Source organism: Ammodytes marinus (genome assembly GCF_949987685.1).
Source record: "Ammodytes marinus genome assembly, chromosome: 14".
NCBI lineage: Eukaryota > Metazoa > Chordata > Actinopteri > Uranoscopiformes > Ammodytidae > Ammodytes > Ammodytes marinus.
The window spans coordinates 9741068-9757038 of record NC_137218.1 but is presented as its reverse complement, the minus strand read 5'-3'; the positions used below and the strand labels follow the sequence as shown (position 1 = coordinate 9757038).

The 15971-nt window shown below is 40.3% G+C and overlaps 1 protein-coding gene across 3 annotated transcripts in view; it reads left to right on the top strand.

The window, feature by feature from the left end:
* Positions 1-7293: 7293 nt before the first annotated feature.
* fnip1 (folliculin interacting protein 1) overlaps positions 7294-15971 on the top strand; it is a gene marked incomplete at its 5' end in the record, with an annotated part of 46195 nt that continues 37517 nt past the window's right edge. For 2 of the 3 annotated variants that reach the window (XM_080041024.1, XM_080041026.1), the window contains one exon: positions 7294-7391. In XM_080041024.1, the coding sequence (XP_079897150.1) occupies positions 7300-7391 (92 nt within the window). The remainder of the gene's footprint in view (positions 7392-15971) is intronic. The other variant, XM_080041025.1, reaches the window with a different exon arrangement.

The window sequence follows — 15971 nt, the reverse complement described above, 5'->3', positions numbered from 1 at the left end:
GGCCATAGGCCTAGGCCACAACATAAGGGTCACAACCAGCCATGGAAAGGACCCTTGGCATTTTATAAACATGTCAAGTAAGCTAGGCCTAGGCCTAAAACTACAAGACAAATTAAGCCTAGTAGCGTAGGACTACTATTGATTACTATTTCCAGTTATGGTGTCACTGTTGTTATTTGTAGCCGAATAATGAAGCTAATTAGCAGGCTAATTACTCACTCTGACACTAGAGCAAGACAGACTTCAGTTGAAGACTTTCAAAATAAAATCTAACCTTATCACTAGCATTGGTTGATTGATAGATTCGCTGCAGGTGCGTTCGGTTGCTAGGCACCGCACTAGAGAGCTGCGAGCTGAGGGGAAACCGTTGGTGTAGTGTAGGCTAATGAAACTTGCAGTCTTATTTTTACATGAATGATATCACGCTTTTAGATTCAATGTGTTTCTTATAGTCTAGCGTTTAGCGTATGTTGCGCAGTAGCCTAATCGATCACCGACCATCATTTGCACGGCAATTTCTCCCGGAAAATGGGTCGATACAATGGACAGAAACGTGACAGTGGCTTACCTGTCAGACGGGACACACCCGTGAAGACAACACTGGGCAGACGTGACAGTAAGAGATACATAGTTTACAAACAAATGGTGCACATAGAAAAGCGTTGTCTTTATGAGTTAACTAACCCATGTGGTTCAACTTAAGTTCTGTTGAGTTTGAGCTTCAGTTGTCCTTTTTATAAAACACTAGGCTTCAAGTTAGACCAGGGGTCTCCAACCTTTTTTCAACTGAGAGCTAGGCTACTTTGAAAAAATTAAAGTGGCCAAGAGCTACTTGTATCAAATCGCTTATATTTATTTGCATAGCACACATCAAATGAATTAAGCTTCTGTTTGTACACGTGTGAAATTGCAATACCCAATGCTTATCATAAATAATTTCCCATCAAAGGTCCAAGAACACATCACTTTACACTTTTTGTGGGCCACATATCACTGAAAATTGACATCAATGTCTATATTACACTTCTTATTGTGACACAACAGTGTTTCCCCAGGAAATGTCTTAGTGAAGGCGGTCACCACCCAGGTGTGGAGGAGGCGCGGCGCAATGCGGCGCGCCGAAAATTTTGGGGGTATTTTGCTCAAAGATGCCAATACGCACTACAGAAATAAACAACTGCTTATTTTGATAAAACAGACAACTGACCTTACAGTTGTACATTTTTAAAGTTCCTTTTTGGATAGGGGGCTGTTGTGAGATTATTGTGGACAATTAGGCCTACTGTGATGCTATAGCCTATAATTCATTAATGGTTATTATTAGCCTACTTGCTTGATTTCTTTTTGAATACGGTTATTGGTCGTTTTGGAACATGTATTTCCCAATTTAAAACGTAAAAATAAAGCAGCATTGAAAATTCAGAAAATAAATCTTGTATGGGTACACTAGCAGGCTGTTTTACAAATAACTCAATAGTTGAAATAATAAATACAATGTGTTTCCCCCTTAAAATGATTAAATACATTTATGCAAAGGTCAAAGACAGTGCATGCCTTAGTCATGCATGGCCGCATGCAGAGCCGCAGAGCAGCACACACACCAGCTGATAGAGAAATGCTTTGAGACACGTGAACATTTATTTACCGCAAATCGCAAAGTTTTGACCATGGGAAGAGGTGCATTTACCTTCATCAGATTTTTAACTTGTTACTTTTTTTTTTTTTTTTACAAGTTGGTCAACCTAAGGCGAGCTACTGAAAACCCGCCCGCGAGCTACCGGTAGCTCGCGATCGACCTGTTGGAGACCCCTTAGGCTAGTATTTAATTGTTTAAATTCATTAATCGTTTAGGCTAAATGAACTTCACATAGGCTAGGCCTACGTTTATCAGCACTCACTTATGAAGCCTATCTCATTCTAGTTTTAAAAAACTTGAAATCTGTTTATGAAGTAAAGTAGGCTACTGTAATGAGGAAAGTGCCATCCATTTACTTTCCTGTGGGCTATGTTCCTTTCTCCAACACTTTTCAGAGTACAGGAACATTCTCTCTCATCGGGAAGCTATTCCAGAGAAACCGGGAGTGGCGGAGATTAATGCCCCCACTGTCAAACCAGCCAACCGAGTGCTGGTGGGTGTTCTGATGAGTGGAAAGATCTTTATATGTAGGCTAGCTTTAATATCTCCTCTCTTCATAAAACCATTAACTGCATTCCCTGATAAGGGAATGTTGGATAAAGGCCTCAGTATGAGCTAAGGGATCATTGCTTTGGTGTAATCAATTAGGCCTAACACTTTAATTTGAGTAGGCTATCACTCTTTCTGGAATCTAGAAGGTTCTTCCATATTTTGTTTGTTTATTTTACTCTCTCCTCTTCTTCTATGCTTATCCTTTGTGCACACAGACCAGAATGAAACCTGTCCACTGCAGAAGATGTGTGCTTGGCTCACGCAGCCCTGCATGGTCTGCAAACTCCAGAGGCAAAGCCACCTCGCCTCCCGCACTAGCTGCTAAAAGATGTGGCTACCAGGTGTCATTGGCACCGATTGGTCGGATCACTCCTCTCCTCAGGGCTTTTGAGGAGGGAGATGGCGGGGAAATGCCAGTGACAGGAGAAGAGCAAAACTTGGCTGTGACTCCAGAAAGTGATGAATCGTCTAGCGTTGAGTTGGAGACAAGTTTCAACTCTGACTATGATGATGATGATGATGATGATGAGGAAGACAGTCATTCCTCTGCCTCTACAAACTCCAGCAGTCTTCCCTCCCCGGAGATCTTCAGAAAAGAGAGCTATGGTGTGTGTGTTTGCATTCTTGTATATCCATAATCATAATTTAAGGTTGTTCTATAATAGGCCAAGTTTTTTAAAGTAATTTAAATATCTTCACAGTGAAAACATTGCCCATTCAAGAGGAGCTGCTGGGTCGCCATCTTCACATGAAAAACTCCACCTTGCTGGATGCGAGCCACGCCGAGAGTATCCATCACCATCAACCCCCCAACCTTTCTACCATCCTGGGTAAAAGAGTGAGAAGATCCCTCACACACCTCCTGCTGTTCAATATAACTGCCAACTACGTTTCATCATAAGAAATGTGGTTACAGATCTGAAGGTTGCATTTGTAGGCCTCATCCAATAGTTATTTGCAGTGAAAATAATTCCAATTTGGGTTTTTGTTGTCCAATCTTAGGTTTGAGAACGCTAGTATAATGTGATTCATTGAGATTATTAATTGTCAGGGATTTTTAATCACAAACTAAAACATGTATTAGCAGTTACTCAATTGTGTTTTAGGGGTTTATTCTGAGAAATGCTCTAAATTCAGATTGATATTGGTTCCATAGACCAAATTCACTTGAGGGTGGTAGCAGACCACTCAGAATGACACTCTCGTGCAATATTCTAATGGATTTCAGAATGAAAGGCCTCTAAAATGTCTAATATGGGCTATGTTCCAGGGCAGAGAGCTGGAATTCTGCACTTAACCCCTTTTCATCCTTATCACTATTGGCAATACATTTTCTAACTGCATCACTACATGATCTCTCTTTAGCACTCAACCACATGACAAAACACAATAGTCAAACATTTGTTGTAAAAAAATATTGTGATGTGATTTTAATTAGGGGAAGGTGGGGTGATTTGTGCAACTTTTTACTCAAAGTGATTTTAAAGTGAGGCCTTGACAGTTATGTCTCCAACTCAAATATGTACATATATTTCAGGATGTTGTGCATCCCTGGCAATAAAAACTTTGGATCTGGAATAAACTGTTTAAGAAATATAGCTTTCGGAAAAAAAGTTGTCTTGTCGCACAAATCACCCCACGTAGTGGGGTGATTTGTGCGTCATTGTTTCACAATGACAAAGTCACCATCATCATCTTTCTGGCCATCTGAACTCTCATCAGTGGTGTCGTTAAGTGGAATTGAGATGTCACTCTCTCCTGAGCTACTGTAGACTATCACTTTCTTTTGGTGACCAGCGTATACAGCCATGCCACTGGCACAACTCTCAGAAATGTACTTTGCACTAGTTGCTCCGTGCTTGTGGAACCAACTGCCACCTGACAAATGTGATTCCCCCTACATTTCTGCCTTTAAATCAAGGCTCAAAACCCATATGTACACCCTGGTGTTTCCTCCCCATTAACCTCTGCACTACTTACTTACCTCTGCACTACTATCTGTGTTTATGTGGATGTATGGGCTTTACGTCTTTTATTTTGGTTATTGTTATTTTACCTTCATTGTTTACCTACTGAATGCACTATGTACAGCACTTTGGACAGTGCAAACTGTCATAAATGTGCTTTTATAAATACATTTTACTTACTTACTTACTTATAACTCACCCAGGCCCTTGCGCACAAATCACCCCATCCCCAGAATTTTGGATAATAGGCATGATGCAGCAATTTAGGGTTGACATTGTGCTAACTATATAGACTCAAAGTGTAGCATACCAAAGCACTAAAACATGTGTCAAATGTTTTCAAACGTGTCTATAATTGTTCAGACACAATAATCAAAAAACCTTGATCATGGAAATTTTACTTTGAAAGGCAAAACACAGTTTTTTGAGCTTAAATGTGCTTATATCTTATTCCTTGTGTCTCCCTTCTTTACAGGATGAGTCAAATGGATGGCTCTTCTTAAATATGTGGTCACATTTCCAATTTCTTCCACGGTTTTCTAGAAACAAGGGGTTTTGCAACTTCCAAAATGCACAAATCACCCCACCTTCCCCTATGTACATTTAAAAAAAAAAAGTTTGTTCTGTAGTTATTCTTCTCTATATTTTATATCTATGTATGAATCCAGTATTTATGTATCTGTATACTAGTCTATCCTAATGGCTAAAGTTTAGCCTGTTTAATATGTAGGCAATCGTCTGATAATTAAACTTCTATCTGCAGATGCCTCTGCGACTCTTGCTGAAAACAACTTTGAGATATGGTGAGTTTGTCAGTTGATTTTCTTTTCGGAAAAGCCACCTAGCATGCTCCATTTGATAGTCATTCTCAAAGCTCCTAATAATATCTCAAGTGCTTAGAGCTGAAAATCTAACAACCATCACATACAAAGCTTTAGTGTAGCTGCATGCTCAACATCAGTATGACCATAATGGTTTCATCACTTTATTTTGGGGCGACTGTGGCTCAGGTGGTTAAGCGGGTTGGCCAACTATCCAACGGTTCGATCCCCGCCCGGCCACCTGTGTCATGGTTGTTGTGTCCTTGGGCAAGACACTTCACCCACCTTGCCTTGTGTGAATGTGTATGATTGCTGTATGTTTGAGGTGGTGGTCGGAGGGGCCGTTGGCGCTGAATGGCAGCCACGCTTCCGTCAGTCTGCCCCAGGGCAGCTGTGGCTACTCTCGTAGTTTACCACCACCGGTATGACTGTGTGTGAACGAATTGAACCAGGAACCCTGTAAAGCGATTTTGAGTGCCTAGGCAATAAAGCGCTATATAAAACCTATCAATTATTATTATTATTATTATTATTATTATTATTATTATTATTTTCTGTTTGAAGGCAACACAGAGGACCTGAAGCTGCAACCAAAATACAGACATGTAAATCAGGTAAAAACTCATTAGAATGTGTGAATCATTCGTTACCATGAGCATTTTATTTATGCATTGTTCATTGCAAAAAAGACAAATTCTTAACAATGAATGTTATTCCTAATCAGTTGTATTATGTTTTTTATTCCTAAATCCAAAGAAGAAGCCTTCCAGTGGAAAATCCCACGAGAGGTAAATAAAAATATACCTGGCTTTCTATTAAATGTAATCTAAAATATGATTTTCACTATTTCATTTGAGGGATAATGGTCATTCTTAAATGAATGAATGAATTTGCTTGTTCAGTTACGCAGCAGAAGGACCCTTTCGTACAAGAAGAGGGTAACTTTTAAAAGTCCCATCACACATAATAACTTCGGAGCAAAACTCATCCCAGCCCCCAAATTAACCATTCCAAATGCCAGTGAGCCAGTCCAAATGTCCAGCCCGGCTGAGCAGATGAAGCCCGACACAGATGCATCCAGTACGGGTCAGATCACTTATGAAGAAGTGTTACGTCTGACAGTGGCCCAGAAAAATCCTGTAAAAAATTGCACAGAGAACATCAACTTCTTTGACTATCCCACCGACATTGACAGCAAAGCCTTCTTTCAGGGGATGAAAGAAAGGTGCGTTAAACTGAAAAAGTGTCCACCATTTCCTCTCACAGCTGCTAAACACACAAAACCGACCTGAAACAAAAGATTTGAATGTCATGTCTGGGACTTCCTCGAATTATCTAGATGAAAGAGGTCTGCAATATTTCTTTATTTATTCTATTTTTGTATTGTATATGTATAATATTAACTTTTATTTTTGAAGTATATTAGTTTCATTATAATTTGTTTGTTGTTTTCTTGTCTCTGCTAGCTTGTCTTTCACAAATGTGTTCATGTAGTCCCCCACACAATGGTGTTTTTGTCATGTAAACAAATGAAATGTAATTTCTTCTTAACCAGGCCAAATGACCACTAGATGTCAGACTTGTATTTATTTTTAGTGGCCTTCTTTTGTATTATCCTGACAATGTTTGTTTTTCAATGTTGTATGTGAACATAGCTTATAATGTTGTTTGTATATCTTTATGTGTAGCTTTTATTTCTTCAGCCTACTCTCTCAGTTCAATGTCTGTGTCATATGACAAGAGCTTTATCTAAATCTTAAATGCAAGCTTAATTAAAATGTAACTGGAAGTGTCACTATGTGGATTTCTACATTTGTTAGTATTTTTGCAAATGTAGCCTACATATTTTTGGTTGTCAGAAAAAAAAAAGTCGAATAAATTGTTATTAAATCATTTTAGGCCTACAATAAAAGCATAAGTTGTTCTTGTTGGTTTGTTAAGCACAACTCTGGCTTGTTCACTCAATTGTGTTCCCATAAGGGTCTTTGCATGAGCTTGCAAGCATCTTAGCAGTCGCACTTGTATGATTTCTGTGGATACATTTCATGCTGTCACGATTCCTAACAAAACATCAACACGGCGAATCCACTAACCACGTGGTACTGGGGCCAAAAATAACAGCCAATCAGGTATTTTCTAGTAGCAGCAGCGTCCGGTCAGCCAATCAGAATAATGTAAAAATGTAGTGGGTTACCAAGCAGCTCCCGTGACTAATGCCTGTCATATGACTGTGACACCCATGGACACAGTTACAAGGAACACGTTTTGCTCTTGGATTTGAAAAGAAAAGAGTCCTACTGTACCGAATTTATTTTGGTACAAAATGCCTCCGACTCTCTTCCAGAAACTTTTCAACAAGAGAAATGCTTTTTCGTCGCCGCCCCCGAGATGTAGCAAAGAGGACCCAGCTTTCAGGTATCTATTGTGTGTGCGTGTGTTGTTTCTGGTTTGTGTGTAACCTTTATGTTAGGCTAACATTATTAATGACTTTTGCCAGGTTGTCTGGAAGCATGACAGAGTCTAGGCGGGGTGGACATTGTGCTCACTTTACAAACAACGCTGTATACTTGTGTTGATATGAAATGTCACAAAGTGGAGGGGGACGTGGGATACGTGTTGTGCCTGTTGGTGGGGCTAGCTTGTGTGCTAATGTTAGCTACCAGATATTAGCGGAGGCTGCTGCTGCTGCACACAGCGTCTCTTGTTGGGACTCAGCTCGTCTCGCTAGCTAGCACTTTCTGCTCGTTTACACAGGTGCTGCAGCTCGTGCGCACTTGGTAATAAAGTGATAATAAGTTGTTAATAAACGCTTTCACCCTTCGGGAAGTGTGGCATAACCCATAACCAGCAAGTCGGTTAATTGTCTTATAAGTTGCGAAAAGCATTGTCCTGATTTATCTTTTGTCTCCCTCGTGTCCTTTGGCGTTCTGTGGTTACAACAGTTAGCGCAAAACAACGAATACATCATTGTACATTCGCGCTTCTTTTGTCGCTCATATTGTTGCTCTTTGAGTAACGCTGGCTTCTCAGCTGGCTGCGACCTTTCTTTATAGGTCCATGGCTGCGATGATAGCCTACTGTACCCTTCTTAGCCAGTGCCATCGGAAAGCACAGTAGGGGACACTGTGTGCTGTGTGTTGGCCACATGTGATTGCTTCAGTTGGGTCCTGATGACAGACAGGTCCACGGGCGTCATCGTCTGTGGACAGACTACAGTCGGGGGGGATGCACTGTGTTAAAATGCCTTCATAATCGCTTGTATTCAAAGCGTTCAATACGGATGTTTTTCTGTACTATGGAGGGGATGCTTTAACAAAAACAAAATACTTGGTCCTTATTTTTGTTTTGTTATTAACGCTCTACGGGTTGCATGTGTCCTACATCCACCAGAGCAGGTGAACTGAAGGTACTTCAATTCCAGACGTAGAAAACGTAGGCTACAATAATACAACATGTAGCCTAATTAAAAAGTAAAATAAATAATTTTGCTTATGATTGCAGTGGCATGTTGTAGCTAAAGAAGCTAAATTGTACAATACTGAAATGCATCCTACGATATTAGGCATTTATGTGATGACTTAAATAAATGCCAGTGGGACTTAATAACAGTCAAACAAGAATACATTTACATGTTTATCTTATTGACCTTATTTGCTTCGTATATCATGTGTTATTTAATTTTTATTTTTGTAATGGTATTTTAACCCTGTTTTTATTTCCATATATTTTTCTATTTCAATGTAATGCACTCTTGTAGTTCATGCATGCATTGCTATATTGTAGAGCATTTTGAGGTGCATTTCTTGTTTGAAAAGGTGCTATACAAGTTTAATAACAGTACACGTACTTGTTGTTGAAGAAGCACTCTAATGCTAAATTAAACCCGACTGAGACATGCATCATGAGCTGATTAGAAGGATACTCTCTCTTTCCTGAGCTGATGTGCAGTTACTCTGTGTATGTATGTTCCTACACAAGCTTCATCAGGGTCAGGTGTGCCACCAAGGGGAACATGCTATCTGACTGAACCCGTCAGCCCTGGTGGATATATTTACCAACGGACCAGAAAGTTTACCACCTTGTGGCAACTTGTACTTTGGCCCACGGATGTCTGTGCCAGAGCACGTTCCATTGCCATTAAGGTGCTCTGTGCCCAATTATATAAATGTTGTGTGTGTGTGTGGTTGGCTTGCTTTAATCCTAGAGCAAACAGGCAGACAGCAGGCGTTTCTGTTAACTCTGTGGTCAGCTGTGCTCTTCATACCTCTGGCATTAGCTCCCGTCCATGAGGCATGAACTGTGAGAAGACAAGGAGTGATGGATGGAAAGGTCACTTGAGTTCTAGACTGCCCAGGAAAGGTGAAATTGGTGGAGTGGGACTGCAGAGATGATGATGATGTTTACAGTGTAGTCTGATCATCAGCTAAGGATTGTGTTTGAGAAAGAGCAGCTGACCTACCTGACTTTGTATTTGTTTGCACTCGGGATCACTTGTTTAAGAGTGCACATATTATGAATCAAGCTGCCAGGATATTGTGTTGAATCCATTTCGAGTAAAGAACGTTTCTGGCCTTTGATTAAAGTGTATATTGCGGTGGTCAAAGGTACTGAAGCAAGGAACTGAAATGACTGTTGACGGGGATGTGAGCAGTCCACAGTGATGCTGCAAAAAAAAAAGGAACGTTCAAATATCAGGAAAGGCATCGGCCCAAAGGGTTAGATTTTATATATACTTTTTTGCAGCCCTGTTGCCTTGAATAATGCATCACCCAAAGCTGCATCACACCACGTGCCCTCCAAAATAGCACAGAGAGCAGCAGGTTGGCTGACCCTCGGAGGAAAGCCCAAAAAGCCTCTCCTGTTCCCCCGGAATGCATTGGACAGGGGACAGCATACTGCACATTACACAGAAAGCTCCTGGCTCACCCTGGAACCAGTCAGCGGCCTGCTCCATAGCCAATAACTTTGTCCCCCCCAACAGACTGCTTGTCCTTGCTGCCTATGCTGCCTGCTGAGGAGACTTCCCTCTTTGTGGTGTGTGTGTGTGTGTGTGTGTGTGTGTGTGTGTGTGTGTGTGTGTGTGTGTGTGTGTGTGTGTGTGTGTGTGTGTGTGTGTGTGTGTGTGTGTGTGTGTGTGTGTGTGTGTGTGTGTGTGTGTGTGTGTGTGTGTGTGTGTGTGTGTGTGTGTGTGTGTGTGTGTGTGTGTGTGTGTGTGTGTGTGTGTGTGTGTGTGTGTGTGGTTGTGTTCATCCCTTTTTTTAAATCTAAGCATTTTGATATTACATGAATATTACATTTCATTTGATGTGACAATTTTTTAAATAAAATATGGACTAATGGAAAATCATATTGAGAGTACAGCACTGGGTGGATCTCAGAATCCTCCCACTGTGAAAACACATGATGTTGCATACTACAAATGCAAAAAAACTAAAGTTTACACCACACCCGATTTATTTAGTGATTCTTCCTTGTTAGCTCACAGGAGAAGTGAAGTCTCAGGTGCCTGGTTGGCTTGGCGTCCTTCCTCCACTGTGTACTTTCGTAACTCAGTGTGTCATGTGAGGCATTCATCAATCTTTGGCTGTCATGTTTGTAGGACTGTCACGTGGCTTTGTTCTCCATCACTCGCATAGCTACAAGTTGCATAAGTAGTGATACGTTTTTGTCAGCTTGCCTCATGCTGGGGTTTCTATTTATTTCTTATTCAAAGCCCTGCAGATTCATGAACATAACATTGTATAGCTTTGCATTGAAAGGCTGCTTTCCTTTTCTGTGTGTGTGTGTGTGTGTGTGTGTGTGTGTGTGTGTGTGTGTGTGTGTGTGTGTGTGTGTGTGTGTGTGTGTGTGTGTGTGTGTGTGTGTGTGTGTGTGTGTGTGTGTGTGTGTGTGTGTGTGTGTGTGTGTGTGTGTGTGTGTGTGTGTGTGTGTGTGTGTGTGTGTGTGTGTGTGTGTGTGTGTGTGCTGCAGGCCTACCAGCGGTCTGTAAAGACAGTGGCTGTCATCAGGTTCCTATCAGGGCTATTTTAAGTGGGCAGTGCACACTAAGCCTTCTTAGAATGGAAGGGTCATGATAAAGATATAGTTTTATGTAAAAGCTGTACGCACATCACACACAGTAGCAACATGCTGTTGAGTGCTTGTGTGTGTTGGCTTAACATCTAGTTAGGCCTACATGTCTTCTTACTTTATGAAGACATCAGTTGAAGCGCTGCTGCCACACTGAGGGGATATGGAACTCATCTGAGTTTTTTGTTTATTGGTTGGTTTTGATGATTGGTTGGTTGATAGGCCTTTCTAGAATATGACAAATGATAAACATTGATGAATTGCCAAGTCAATGTAATGATATGTTTTGTATTTGTTGAAAACTTAATGCAGTTTCCACAATTCCCAGAATGAATTTGACAAGTGCAGATCACAAGAGGTAGAAGGAGGACACGGTGCTAAACTTACTACGGACTGCAGGCTGTGATGTCTTAGGAAAGTACTGTATAATCTGGATTCAGTCCATAGCATACACTACTTTGGTTTCTAACACAAGTGACGTCTCTATATTACTGAAATGAAATGGCGTACTATTTACATTTCTTTTTCACCAATTGTATTTCGGATTGGGAATTGTCCTGGATAAATAAGTGTAATATTTGGCTAATGTGCAAGGGCTTTGATTTTATTTTATTTTTTTATTGATGAATTAATGATGAAATTGAGCTGATGTAGAAAAAAGCAGCAGTGAGGATTAAGCTTCATTTTCATCCAAGCTTTAGCCGTTCATGTATTGGTTGACTTGTTTGTTTTAACCGTGATGACCTTTTCTAAAAAAATATTTTTAGCAGCATTATAATTTGCTTTTAGATGACCTCTACCATCAAAAGGAATACAGCATGGTCATTCACTACTATAACCTTGAATGTCAATTTAAGAATACAAATCAGTATGCAACCTTGTTCAGTTGATCACAAAACGTTAATCAGCCGGACAGTGGGACATAATGACGTGGCATTGAGAGAAATGACAGAGGAAGGATGTGCTGACTGACAGTATAATCACTTTAATGCTGAGCAATTGATCATATCTATCATATGACACTTTCTGTCCCTTTTTGAATACTAAATGGAGCAAAGAGACGACACAGGTTAATGTTCAAGACGTGTTATAACTTATGGAAGCAGAGCTACTAAGCCAAATTGACCATACGTGCGGATTTCTCCATGGCTTCAGTGCCACCACTCCTTCAGCTTGATAATACGTTGATTCATGTGATCCTTTGAGAGACAGTCATATGCTCATTGCTCTTATCACTTCCTGGTTTCTGTCATGTGTCGCTGATTCAGATGAAGTTGTGACACAGTTGTAAGGCACAGTGTAAACATTAGATAACATTGACATACAATGTAAAGACTAGGGCTGGCCCGAATGCCATTTTTCAGGCTTCGAATATTCGTTGGTTTTTCCGAGCCAATATTCGAATATTCGTTCCAGAAAATCACACCATCAAAAAAACATTCAATTTTTATTTTTTTTATTTTTTTATTTTATTTATTTTTTATTAAAAAAAAACGTTAATAATCCCTATATACTCCCTGGAACCGATTTTGACAGTATCTGCATATTTTGTTGAAGATTTACGCGCTCGGAGGTGAAGTAATGGATGCGCTATGACACTTAGTGATGTAATATCCTCCTAAATGAGCAATACTACTACTACTACTACTACTACTACTACAATATTACTAACTTTTATATCCAAATATAAAATTATTTGATGACATTATATTGCAGTACTAGCTTCTTGCAATTTTTTTTTGAAAAAAACAAAATTATATAAAAAAACAAAAAAAAACAAAGCTCCGAATACTAATTTTCCGAACGAGTATTCGAATATTTGAATAATTCGGGCCAGCCCTAGTAAAGACGGATACGTTAAGGGTGGCATTTTTCAGGACCTGTAATGGACTGAATGCAGAGAACAACAGTGAATGAATCATGTATTCAAGTTTGCCAAAACATAGCGCTAAATATTAATAACAATATTATTATTATTCTTTTTCAACATAGCGATTATGTAAATCTTGCATATCTTAAAACTAAACAATCTTAAGTAGGCCTATTTACCTTTTTGCTTAACATCTCTATGATAGTAACATTTAGTTTGTCTATTACAGCCACTGTGGCTTTTGACTTATAATAGCCAAACGAGTCCAGTCAGTGTTATGTTGTGTGGTGAGCCCAGTGACCTCTGGGAGTTGTGGCATCTTCTCTCTCTTTCTCAGAATCTTGTGATTGCTGGAATGCAGAAGTCCTTCCATGCTATACATGACCAGCAGCCAAAGCAGCAGGTATGCAGGTATTCAGGTGCTTTAGGCTCCACCAGACAGCTGCTGTTTACTAGCACTTAGAGCAAAAACAATAGTTAGATGTAGGGCTGGGCGATTAATTGAATTTCGATTTCGGTTACAATTTTGGCTTCCCTCGATCATGAAAACAAGATAATCGTAATAAAACGGTTATTGTGCGGCACGCCGGGTCATGTGTAGTAAATGCAGCGCACCCTTCTGTCTCCACCGGCGCTCCGCCCCGCCCCCGCCCGAACACTGTCGCTTTCAGCGATTCCAATGCAATTGTTTATTCAGCATAAAGTTAAAACGCTCTTCCAGGATGTTACACCGAAACACAAAAGCCTTGCTCGATTGAAGCAGCGTTTCACTCGGTGAAACATGTTGTGAGTGAGACACTGTGATGGCGGCGGTGGGTAACGATGTCATTCACTGTGAGAACTTGCCGGTGTAAGCCGCCGCGCAGAAAAGCTCTGTGGCTTTACGGGTAAAATGATAGTCGGGGATTCCTGCACGTTAACGTTGTTGAGGGGAAAGGCTTCCGCTTTCTGATTGCATTTCTCGAGCCTGAATATATTGTGCCATGTCGGCAAACTATCTGCGCGACAAGAGCAAATATACAGTGAGACGCACCCCCTCCGTTAGTTTCAATCTACAGACGAAAAGTTACAACCAGCACCTAAGCATGGACTTCGTTTAAATAAAGCATCTAATTTTTATGATCAGCGCTCTGATGCAAAGTCTGAACATTACGGTGTCAGCTGTGGTGTAGTTTTTTTTACAGCAACTCAACGTGCACTGCAAAAAAAAGGAAGGCAATAAGTCGATCTTTTTGTAGATTCATAGCCTACCTCCTCTTATAAGTCGAAGTACAAATCAATGAATGGTTCACAATCACATCCCTAGTAAAATATTAATTTTACTCTTAGATTCGAAGGTTTTACTGATTTTTATTTTGTGTGGCTCTTTAGTTGTAGGCTATGTTTGAGGAGCACAATTGGGAGTTTTGTTTATGTAATGTTTAAAGAATTGGCTGAATTTCCATTTTGGTGCATCCCTACAATGAATAATCGTCTTTAATAACCGTGATTACAATATCAATCAAAATAATCGTGATTATCATTTTTGCCATAATCGAGCAGCCCTAGTTAGATGTGTTATATGCAAGTGCTATATATACCGGATCGGGTTTCGTCCTGTAGAAATTGGGGCTTGGCGTGTTCTCTCTGTTGGGGGTTATTTTCCAGGCCATATAGCATTACACACAGGTACATCAATCTCGACATGGAAGGTTTCAAATTTGACAGGCATGGCACACCATGGGAAGTACTAGCTTAACGTCTATGCATTTTAGAGATGCCCATGCAGAAGGTGCCCCAATGATAATATGATTTTAGGTGATCACTGTTCTCCTGTGTCACTCCGGTGATGCATATTATCTAGTAGTAGTACTTAGTAGTTCACGTCTGTCATGGGAAAATATAGTGTGGCAGCACAAAACAAACTACTGCTGGTAATTAATAGTGCTTGGAGCATACATTAGGGTTGCTGGACGGGTCCCGGGATTTCGGGATTCCCGTGAAATGAGTCTGTCCGGGAGTACCGGAAATTGGCCGCGGGACCCGTCCTCCCGTTTTTTTTTTTTATTATTCTTTTGGGTGGTATATTCTTCATTAATAGTGGCCTTTACTAATAAAAGACACTCTCACCATCGTGGCCTTTTCAGACGGGGGGCGATTGACGTATGGTAATACATTTTCAATGACATGCGAGTGGAGAGAGACGCACTACCGTTCTACAGACGTGGCGACAAGCGGCCGCACTAAACTGTTGTTACGTCTGTAACGCAGCTATTGACATGTGAGTAGAGAGAGAGAGTCCGCAGTTCTACAGACGGAGCGACTAGCGGCCGCACTACAGCTAAACTGTCACGTCTGTGCTCCTCTCTCTCTGTCACACACACTCACACACACTCACACACACGCGCGCTGGCAGCCTGGCACAGCTGAATAGTGTTTTACTTTTCTCTCCTCAATGAGATGGTGATATTCACCATGCTTGTAAAGTGAAGATTGTATGAACATAAAACAACAGCCTGTTTCTTTTGCTGCTTTCTCTTGTAGCGACATTAATCTAATGAGATGAAACAGCTGGTCTGGAGCATTGCTGTTCGCCCCGTTCCACCAAACACTAAAGTGAAACCTAGACCTAATCCACAAAGTAGACATTTAAACTAGGGCTGCAACTAACGATTATTTTGATAATCGATTAATCTGTCGATTATTTTCTCGATTAATCGATTATTAATCGATTAGTGTTTTGGCCCGTAAAATGTCAGAAAATGGTGAAAAATGTTGATCACTTTTCCAAAGCCCATGTAGACGTCCTCAAATTTATTTTTATGTCCAAAACACAAAGATATTTCAGTTTACTGTCATAATAGGATTAAAGAAACCAGAAAATATTCACATTTGAGAAGCTGAAATTGGACATTTCTTATTAAAAAATGACTTGAAACGATTATCGATTATCAAAATAGTTGTTGATTATTTTAATAATCGATTAATAATCGATTCGTCGATTAATCGTTGCAGCTCTAATTTAAACCAAACCAAACTGAATAACTAATCCACTTATTAACTAAACAAATGTTAAC